This window comes from Nothoprocta perdicaria, unplaced genomic scaffold, assembly GCF_003342845.1.
Source record: "Nothoprocta perdicaria isolate Ctin4 unplaced genomic scaffold, notPer1 scaffold_275, whole genome shotgun sequence".
NCBI classification, from domain to species: Eukaryota; Metazoa; Chordata; class Aves; order Tinamiformes; family Tinamidae; genus Nothoprocta; species Nothoprocta perdicaria.
The window spans coordinates 223,537-234,552 of record NW_020455505.1 but is presented as its reverse complement, the minus strand read 5'-3'; the positions used below and the strand labels follow the sequence as shown (position 1 = coordinate 234,552).

General features: G+C 40.4%; 1 protein-coding gene across 1 annotated transcript in view; it reads left to right on the top strand.

The window, feature by feature from the left end:
- Positions 1–2,279: 2,279 nt before the first annotated feature.
- POU2AF1 (POU class 2 associating factor 1) overlaps positions 2,280–11,016 on the top strand; it is a 59,253-nt gene continuing 50,516 nt past the window's right edge. Inside the window, exons 1-2 of the mRNA XM_026041026.1 lie at positions 2,280–2,326; positions 2,904–2,956. Of these exons, the coding sequence (XP_025896811.1) occupies positions 2,280–2,326; positions 2,904–2,956 (100 nt within the window). The remainder of the gene's footprint in view (positions 2,327–2,903; positions 2,957–11,016) is intronic.

The window sequence follows — 11,016 nt, the reverse complement described above, 5'->3', positions numbered from 1 at the left end:
AAAGAAGTGATTGGTATACCCAGAGCTAGGGAGAGGATAGCATAGATGAGAATGGAGCAAATCTGTGCAGCACGATTATTAAACCAAAGGAGAGATGTAAACCAGGGGGGCTCAGCTCTGGCAGCTGCTCCAGGTCTCTGTCATCCCCACACACTCCTGGGTGTTATCACCTGTGCATGCAGGTGGAAGCATTCAGCATTGCCCACACAGCTGTTCCCCATTGCTCCTGACAAAAGGCAGGGGCCAGACAAGGGACCAGACCCATTCCTGGGTGGTGCAGCTACCTGGGTGGCTCTGAGTGCAGATCTTCTGAGTCCTAGCTCTGAAATGTAAAAGTTTTGTCTGTGACTTCAGTGCGTTTAGTACGAGCAGCTTCTTGAAGTGCTTGAAGATGGTGAGTTCCTCCAATATTGCTCTTGCCTAATTAGTTCGGTGCTGGAAGTCCTTCGTGTGAAGGAGCACAGGAAAATCTTTGCAAAAAGGTGTATAAACTTTCTGTGCAGCTCTATGGGAGACCTTACCTGCAGGTGGTGCTGAAGAAGGCTTGTTTTTGTGAAACGATGAAGCCTCATTTGGTATCATCAAGTGGTGGAAGATTTGTGGGTCAGGATTATACACCCCTAAAAATCCTTTCCCTGAAGAGATATAAAAAGCTTTGGTTACTTCTGTATTTCTTTTCCTTTCTTTTTTTCTTTTCTTTTTCTTTTTCTGAAGAGGTGTCTTTTGCTGGACTACCAGAAATCTATACATCTTAGATGAATGTTCTGGGAATGAATGGGATAAATTTTGTATGGAATGTTGAGATTGTATTGCTTTATGCTTATTTTGATATAAGCATCAAGACTACTGCCTCTTCATGTTATAAATTGCAAGGATAGGTATGTTAACTATAAGTCATTTAATACCCAGTTAATACTGTAGCTCTTGTTAGCCTTTTTCTTACCACTTGTTTTCACCATGTATACCGGATGGGAAGATTTGCTTTGCTGTGAAGTGCAGACTTCTAGAGGGAAAGCCAGTTGTAATAGAACTGTTCTTAATTCCTTCAAGAAAGCAGTAGTCTAATAGAAAGAAAGGGAGAAGTCAGAAAGTTTTTACTGTGATTGCTACAGCTGCAGTGTAATGCCAGTTACAAAAAGACACTGCACGTAAACAAAAAAGCCTAGATGCTTATTTTCTTCTATGCTGCTCTTTTAGAAGAGAAGAACAAGAGGATTCCTTGGTTAAAGGATCCCTTTAAAAACAAACAAACAAAAAAAGGCCTTTGAGTGTAGATCGTTATACTGTAGTAAAAATAAATGCAATCCTTTACCTTGCTCCTGTTTTTGTAAGTGATGAAAAGCTGAGCATTTTCTTCTGCACAAGTGAACTGCAAAATATCTCTTTGTTGTCTTCTACATTGAGAATTGCAGACAGTTTCCAGACTGTCAGCTTGACAAATGCAGAGCCCAAGAACCTTATCATAGCCTTCATAATCTCCAGGTGTGGTACAAACCTACACAAGAATAAGCAAGGGAGGAATTCTGAGCTTCCTATTTCAGTTTGAAGAAGAGCAAAATAATATGAGCCAAAACCTCCTGCGAAAACGTTAATAACACTTGGTTCTCATGCTACCTATGTCTAATGAAAAAGAGCTAAGGAATTTATTTTTAGGGAAGTACTGCATAATCCTTGGTCTTAAGTAATGCCAAAATCGTAATACCTTTTCTGAGCAGTAATGAGCCCATCCTTTCTCAGTTAAACATTGTCCTTCCTGATTTCGGGAAGACGGATCCCTACAAATGTCATACACTTTTCTGATGCAACGTCTCCTGTTGTCAAAGGGGCTCCAATAACCTGGAGGGCATGTACAGTGAGCATCACGGGGCTGGAAAAAAACACAGATGTTTATCTATAAACCTGCCATCTCATGCAGACAACTTCCTGGGTTAGACCTTGTACCTTACTGGTGCCATCAGCTGCAATTTCTGAACAGATCGATGAAACCTTGATATCCCAAGTCCTGAGATGGAGGACTGAATATTGCCAATGCTAAAGAGGGAAAGATGGCATAGAGTACTCTGTGCAAGGTAAAGGAAGTGAAGATTGAAGCCTAAAATAGTGGGTAGAGAAATGTACAAGAACTGAACTGTTTTTGCAGGACTGCTTCTGTACCTGGAACACTTGACCATTCCCAAGGCAGATGCATGTATCTTGACCTTCTACAGGCTGTGTAGCCTCTGAGCCGCATGGAAGACATGCTTTTTGGCCAGGCATAGGGTTAAAGAAATCCACTGGGCATGTCAAGCAACGGTGTGATATCAGTGCTGCTCCTTCTGAACGGAAAGTGCCAGGGGGGCATGGCACTGGTGTGATGCTGTTCTCAGGGCAGAAAAAACCTTTGAACAGGAAAAAAAAAAATCCTTGAATTTTTCTCATATAAAGTAACTGTATTATGCAGATTTGTTAGATGAGTTGCAGTGGTTTTTAAGAGCACAAATGCAGTGGAATTTATGTCATAGCATTAAAATCCGTTAAATGTATGCTGAGTTGTATGCTCCCTGTTCACCTACATATATATATATATAATTTCACAGCACAGAAAGGAAGTCTTTTGATTACAGAATCTCATTACAATAACCTTTGAATGCTATGCACTTATTGTAAAAGGTAATCAGGCTTAATGTGTCTAAATTTCTGCAGACCTAATAGGTTATCTCAGTACTACTGTAGTGTTATATAAACCAAAAGCATCCTAAAGAAACTAACAGCCTCTAATAAACTATTGTGAAATACCTGCTGGACAGATTGTAATGTTCTCTTTTCTTCTTTTGCAGTGAATTCCACTTTGACAATCCTCATTATTCTGAAGTTGCAGCTCTCCTTTACCACAAAGCAAGCTGAGGAAAACAGAGAAAATGAAGAGGACGTGAGCCATTCTTCTACGGCAGAGAGTTACTCCGTTTGACACAGGTTGGTAAGTAACAGACACACATAAGGAGAGCTTTCTTTTCAGCCACTGGATATTTAATGAAGAGTGAAAGTTAAAACATGCTGATATCTGTGTGAAATATTCATACAAGTTATTTGAGCTACTGTACTTTTATACAGATCATATAACAAGATATACAATTCTTTCAACTGGACAGCGTATGGATAAAATACATATGTTACAGCACAGATAAGTGCTTCTCTGTAATGATATATGGTTTGCAACTGTACTTGTGACCCAAGTCCTTCAGGCTCTCTGTAACCACTATGTATTTTCAAAGCCTGTGAGTTCTCACTTACCTTAAGCAATCATCAGCTGTATCATGAGATAGGCTGCATAATTTATGATGTGCATCGAACAAACCTTGTTTAGCAGCTGGTGTCTTTTCAGTGTTTATTGTAGGAAGCCTCATTACTCATGGTTATTTTGCCCTCCCCGTTTCTCAAGATGTGTGCTAGGATGCCGGTATGCAGGTCAGAAGATGTTATTTTGAATGCTGTCCCTTCAGAGGCCTTTCAAGGTTTCAAAGCAGCAAGTGTTTCTGACCCTGTCACCCAGAAAAACAAGGCTTCTCTTCCTGATAGTCCAATACCAGTTCCTGCAGCAGGGTGGCAGCCTGGGGTTTCCTTCATGCCAGGGAAACCTGCCCCGTTCTCATCTGCTCCTCACAGCTCTGCAGAAGCCAGCCCTGTTTACAGCAGTTGTTTCGATTTGCTAGACCTAGCAGATAAAAGCAATGTATCTTGAGAGGGTCCTCCCCTTTGAGGTTTGCCTTATGCAACAAAAGGTGTTGTGCTCATCTGTGGTCACAGAAAAGGAAGTGATTAACTTGTTGATGTCACTTTAGGATCAGATTTTCAAATATCCGCTGCGGTAGGGTGAGGTAGATAATGTCACCTCTTAGATCCAGGCCTCTGAGCATCTGAGGTACTTGTGAAACCTTTGCCCTCTCAGCAGAAGGGAGCTCTACCACAGTTCTCTGCACGTATAGTGAAGAAGATACCATATGTTCAGCAGTGATCTGTGCTTTCTTGTGAAATATAAAATGAAATGTGCAAGAACTCTTTCGGATAACATTTCCACTCTTCTCTGTATCTTTTTGTTTTAGCACTGTTCGATGCATGCCTACTTCCTAAGGACTTCCTACAGAGCTGCTAGTTTAAGAAGTGTGCAGGTAGGGACTTTCTAGGGACATGATAATTCAGGTGTATTTTGAATGACAATCATTGTTCTGCTGTATAGTCAGCCGGATGTGGGAAGGCAGCCCTTAGGGTGAAGAGATTGTGCTAAAAGTTTAGATTTTTTTTCCCTTTCTTGCAAGGGTTGGTACAGTATCTTGATTGGCTACATGCATGTTGCCAGTAGCTACTGGTATATTTTGCTGAATGTTGATTTTTACTGTACAAAGATTAATCGGTAGCTTTTTCTTTAATACAATAGTGGCTAAATTCCTCAGCTGAAGGTAGGGCTTCATAGGGAGAAATACAATAGAATCAGTATTAACTAAAACAGTTTATTTGAGATGCCTTCATTTCAAACTGCAGTTCGCTTTTCTTTTTTTGGCCACCCAGCAGCTGCTTAACACTGAAAGTGCCTCAGCTTACCACCTTGTTTGCGTTTGCATTCCCCAGGCACCCGAATCTGTCTCTGAGCATGCCTGGAATTGCCCCCATTGGAGAAAACCTGTGCATAGGTCCTGCATAACACAGACAGGAATGCAGGAACTAGCTGTTCTTCTGCCTATTCCCCAGTCCCCTGCAGGGTTTTTGCTTTGGTGCACACCTAGTAAGTGCTGGTGATTGCCAAATTAAGTTCAGACATTTCTTTCTTTTATTTAAACACACATAAGGTCTCCAACATCTGCAGAGCTGGAACATTGACTCGGAGATAGTAAATGTGCATTCAATTACTTTTCCCAGAGAAGCTTCAATTTGCACCTGTTACCTTGTGGCTTTGCTGCTAGTCAGTATTTGTGAGCAGAGGTAGAAGAGGAAAAGGGGAAATGGGAATGAGTGTCTATTCTAGGTCTCTTGAACCTGTGCAGCTGCTAATGTTGTATTTTAGAAAATTCAGAGAGTAGTTTGTGGCTAGATGGCCATCTTCATCTTTCCAGAGCTGTGTGTGTGTCTCAGCCTGTTAACATTTAAAGGAGAGCTCATGAAACAGAAGAGCAGTTGAGGCTCCCCTTACTGCCTGCCACCACAAATGCTGTGCACTCAGTCATTCCTGTCTCCGGCCATACTTTAGAATAAATGAAGTGTCATCTGTGCAACCAAGACTCTGGGCTCTGGATGCTGTGGAGATAGAGCTCCTTCTCTGTCAGAGCGGCCCTGAGCCTAGTGCCAGAACTCCAGTGAAAGATGGCCCTTGGCTATATGCAGAAATTCAGAACTGGATAATTTTGCAAGACCCTTGCTCTGCATGTTTTGGAAAGTTTGTTTATTTTTAAGAAGAATCTAGAACGTGTCCTTCTTATTAGAGCTCTCTTGGCTGCTGTGAGGCTTTGGATATCACCATAAGTCTAGAAGTTCGAGTGTTTGGATTTTAAAAAATATTTTCTCCTCCAAAGATTAGGCTAGACAAGCTTGGATTTGAGAGAATTCAGTCTTTGAGGATGCACCATGTACAGTGTTGTGGATATAACCACAGAGGCTTCCTGAGATATTAGATTTCATAGAAAGAATGTGAGAATAAGTTGGCTTTACTGCATCTGAGTGCCATTTTCTAACTGTGCATCTGATTCCTGTTGGCTATACAAAACAGTGCCCAGTTGTGATGGGTCTAGAATGAGGAAACTGCTTGGGGTAGCATTCTCCTTGTTGAGTCTTAGGTTACTGCCTGCTTGCTGTTTTTGACAGATATGCAACTTCCCTTTTCCACAGAACTAATACACAATGATGCTGTGTATGCCAAACAGTCATTTTCCTGGCAAGGACTGGAGCTTAATATCCCCATAAAATGTTTCCTGACTGTAATAAAGAGCAGGAATAGATAGTGCTTGAGTCACTCTGAGGTACTTGCTCTTGTCACTGTGTTGGACAACCTTTTTTTCAAATGGTACCTGTCTTTTCACTCAAGTAAAAGAGCAGAAGAAAAAGGAGTACACCCAAGTCCTAGGTGTTTTTTTTTCTATCTTGTTTGTAAATAAAATGGGAAAATCAGGAGACTGACAGTGAAGAATGTCTAAAAGCAGTGCATTATTGAATACAAACTGGAGAGCTTAAGCCTTCATGAAACTGCTTTTGAAGAGAGCAAAGCAGACTTGCTCCTGCTGTTTGTTATGGAGCTCCTAAGCTATGCTGTAATGCACACACAGTTGAAGTCACACATCATTCTGGTTAGGAGTGCAGTTTTCCCTCAATAAATATAATGCTTCTGTTTTGGGCCTTTGCTACACCAGCCATATATTATGAGCTGCACCTTATCATTTGTATTTCTTCTGCATGTTGGGGGTTGAGAATTATTTATTCATTTAATGACATGATAGATGAATAAGCAGGTACCATTATGTTTGTAAGACCTAGGATTAGTAAGTTAGTCGAGCAAAACTTTGGTCTACTTGCCTGTAAAGTTGAATACAAATCTTGAAATAAAAGGGAAGGCTCGGTTTACGTAGCCATATGTCTTGCAAACATCTGACCAAGCTAGTAACTAGTTAGACCATGCTGTTGTTTTTCCACATAAACTTTATTCTCCTGGTGATGCTTGCAGTAGCCTTTGACTCTCATAAAGAAGGATGATGACTTTTAGATCAAGAGTGGTTTATGGTCATATTAGTTTTCTGAAGAGAAGGTTACTCAAAACCTGAAATGTTTTTAAAGCCTTCCAGTGAAAGGCTAGGCCGTTAAAATGGGCACAAAGCCAAGGTAATCTTGATGGTTTTGGTAGCATTACTTGAGCGTGACTCTTGCAGGAGTTACTACTCTTAAGACTGCAATTTCCTTCACACTCCTCCCCTAGCTCTAAGGTGAGGACATTGTCCATTGTTTTCAGTTAAATACTTTTCAATTTAAAGTTTGCTGTCTTGTATTTGTTTTGATTTTTGCAGTTGAACTTCTGTGATAGCAAAGCTGGGTTAAAACTTATGATACTTATGATATGTGGATGTAATTCAGCACACTGTCTGAGCTCTGGTTCTGGGGAAGGGGATAGTGCGTGGAATATCATGGTGCATAGTTTCTCCTTTCTCAGGGAACTAACCTTCAAAGCATTATTTTTGTATGTAAGAAAATGTAGCTGCGTTTTGTCTTACAATAGGCAAGTATATTATTGGAAATAGTCTCCTGTAAAGATAGAAAGTAAAAAATGCAGTATTAGAATGATTCCCATACCATGCATAATATTATCAAGGCAGATGATGTGTGTCACCTTAGCAAGCGCTATATTTAGCTGTGAACTCGAAGAACCGCCAGGTTCTGCAGAAGCTTATCTTGTATTGTATCAGAAAAGGGATTGCCTTTGTGTGTGAGTAATAATTCCAGTGAAATGGAAATGCCATGTGAGCTAGGACACGAAACATGCACACGTAGAAGCAGCAGAAAATGACATCTCAGAAACTCAAAGTATTTTAAAACCTAGTGTATGCAAGATTAATTTGTCTGTTAATATTTTCTCAAGTATTTCTATCTGACAGATATTTCTGGCTTAATTGCAATGCTGTTTTATCATGGCATGAGGAAAAGGGTAAACGCACCTTTCTGCCCTGCTCTCTGGGGAGGTTTTATGAAAGGGGTAGAATCAAATGCTGAATATGCCAAGAACTGAATGACCAATTAGTTGTGAACAGTTTTCTAAAAGTAACTGTGAGGGATGCAAAACCTGGCTATTCATCAGCCACAATGAGATCTAGGGTGTCTTACTAGAAACAAAACCAAACCTCAGTATTTCAAATCTGCCATCATGTTTTTGCAATAATTCACATGGCATGCTTTCCTTCAGATCTAAAGTAAGTGCTTATTGTGGATTATTTAGTAACCCTCAAGTGCAGGTGTTCTAACTTCTCCATGTGCTTATACCACATGCAGCTCAATGTTTGCATTTGGAAATCTTGGTGTGTCCCCTCTTGAAAAGGAAAGAGGTTTCTTTAAATTACTGGGCTAGTGGCAATAGATATGGCAAATAGTGAAGATGTGAAGTTGGGGTCTGACTCGACTAGCTTCTCAGGAGCATAGTAGAGGAATGTGGTAAAGCGTGGAACAGAGTAGAGCCCAGGAAGCTTTTGGACATTAATGAGGATTTTATGTATGTTTGCTTATTTGCTTTAACCTATAAAAAATGATATTTTATCCATTGGTTTTTAAACTCTTGCTGTTGAGCCAAGTGAACGTCAAAGCTGCTCCACTGAAACAATGGAAATGATTTCAAAGCTTGTGATATGGAAACCCGGGGAAGAAGGAATAAATGCAGTCTTTGGCACTGCAGGATGCAGTGAATGGGAAGATCTACAAGAGAGGAGAACCTAGCAAAGGGATGTGATGGGATCCTGTGTGTCGTTTAGAAACTATAGTTACTCTATTACTTGCTTTGACAAACAGGGATTGTTGCCTTGCAGTTATCCTTGGTAAAATATGCATCAGAAAGCTTTGACAGGAAGGTAAAATTTCTACCATTACCAGGCTCACCATCAAGCCACTATGACTCTAGCACAGATACCTCAGGAATTTCCTCTTTCCTCATCAGAAACACCCCTGAGGAGTGCTGGGAGTGCTGAATCTGATTTGATTGTTTATTTTTATCACTCCGTGCTGAACTGCTGCTAATTCAGTGGCAAAGCTCTTGCACTGTTTAAAATAACTATGCATGCCAGTGCGCATCTCTCTTGAAAGGAATGGAGAACCTAACCAACCATGTAAGCCACTGAATGACACTCATTTTGAAGAGGAGATGAAGAATCAAAGGAGTTTCTTTCAAGTATGGCCTGTGCTGTAGTTCAAAGGCATGACTACAGCACATGTGAGTTGGCCTGACATGAATTAGCTGGAGGCTTGCACTGCAAATACTAGTCTGGTCACTCTGAATGGTACTTAGGAGTCAGCAATTCATCCTGGGCATGCTACAATTCTCCCGTGTCCTGCTTGGAACTGCAGAGGGGTAAATGCCTTCCCTCTGCCGCAGGCATTTTTGCAACTTGTGTCAATAAGGCACTGATATTTCTTGAGGTCGAGAGGTCGCTCCTTGGCTTACAGTGACCTTAAGCCTTGTCAGCCAATGTGGAAGCCAGTTTCTGCTTGTAATGTGAAAGAGAATTTCATATGGACGTGCAACTGTTTACAGAAAAATAGGTTAGCATTTCTGTGTATGTTTGCAAAACCTGTTCAAAGAGAGGCTTGGGAAAGTACACTGGGTTAATTCTCAAGTGTTGTAAAACATTCTGCTGAGGTCCTATTACCGCTGCTAACTGAGCGAGTTTAAACCTGGGCCTAACTGAAGAGGTCTAAGGGCAGATTTACAGTGTGCATGTGGGGCTGACGAAAGTTTTGCTAGCGATCCGTTCAGAGTTACCCTTTCCTTTGAGATAGTCCTGAATCAGCAGTGGGCCTAGGTTCAAGGAGCTGTCTTGCAAGGGAAAGTATTCCCTTTATGATGAGATTGAAAGGAAAAGTTCTAATCTGACCATCAGGATCTAACTGGCCTTATCTAGTGCTGTACATACAAGGTAGAGTTAATTTCAGTTCTGCCCTTACCAAATTACAGTATCTCTTAGCATCTGCCACCCCAAAAAAAATTCCCCCAGAACTTTCACTTGAATATGATAGTATTTCATTGTCAGCCCAACTGTTTTGAGCAATTATCTGCAAAGCTGTTGTATCACTTCAGTAGTGATATAGGCTAGTGATACAGTGTGGAACAGGCTGCCCAGAGAGGTTGTGGAGTCTCCTTCTCTGGAGATCTTCAAAACCCGCTTGGATGCAGCCTGTGCCCCGTGCTCTAGGTGACCCTGCGTGAGCAGGGGGGTTGGACTAGATGACCTCTGAGGTCCCTTCCAACCTTGGGCGTTCTATGATTCTATGGCATTAGGAGTGGAAGAAATGCAATACTTAAAAAGTCCCTATCTTAAAGGTGAAAGGGCCTTCTCCTCACAAAGAGGGTGAAAAATCATCAGCAGAATCTCACTGAAGCATTGCAAGTTATATTTATGATGGATAATTCTTATTCAAAGCCCTCTTATTTTCTTTTGGTTTAAAATAGTTTGTTTCAGTTAGGCACAATGACCAGCTGAAAAGGTAATTTTATTTTTTTTTCTCAGCAACTTTTTGTTGTGTTCTTCAAATTTTTAATTCTTAAATCTCTTCACTATGTTCTTTTTGACCCTGTCGCCTCAAACTGAGTGCATGAAGTGTCTTTAATTCTCAAGCACATGAATAAATTAAGCAGTTTTTATATATTTGACAGTTTTTCAAGTAAAGTATATCAATACTACATACAAATATTGCATGAAATCAAAAGTTTATTGATGATACGGAATAGTAAAATAGTGTAAATCATGTATGCTAACCTTAATGCAATTAATACATAAAGCTTTAAAATGTATATTTTACAGGCACATTCCGTTTTAAGTATACTGAGTGATACGCACTAATAGGTTAATGTTACAGTCCTTTGACCTGAACAGCATCCATGTGATGGCAATGTTAATCATTTATTTTTATACAATAGTTTTCGACAGTTATTTCTGTGATATCCTGCAGACAAATTCATCTTTTTTCATTGATTGCTTATTAATACAACTCTAAATTTGGTCACCATTCCAATTCATTCTTGGTTTTGCGTTTGTAGCAGAATTTCTTGCCCAATATTCACTGAAAATAAGGGATCTTTGATTTCAGTGGATCTTGGGGCTGGTCCTTAAATCTCATAAATGGAAACTAAGGAACCTAAAAGATCCACATTCGTTCTCTCCAAATGAATGAAAAGGGCTGTGAGCTTAGATGGGAGTTAAAATGCAGAATAAGGGAAGAACTTGTGTGGGTGTGTGTGTACACGACAGAAAAACATGTGACAGCAAAATATTTTTATTGTCAGGTAAAATCTGAGACAAGAGAAGG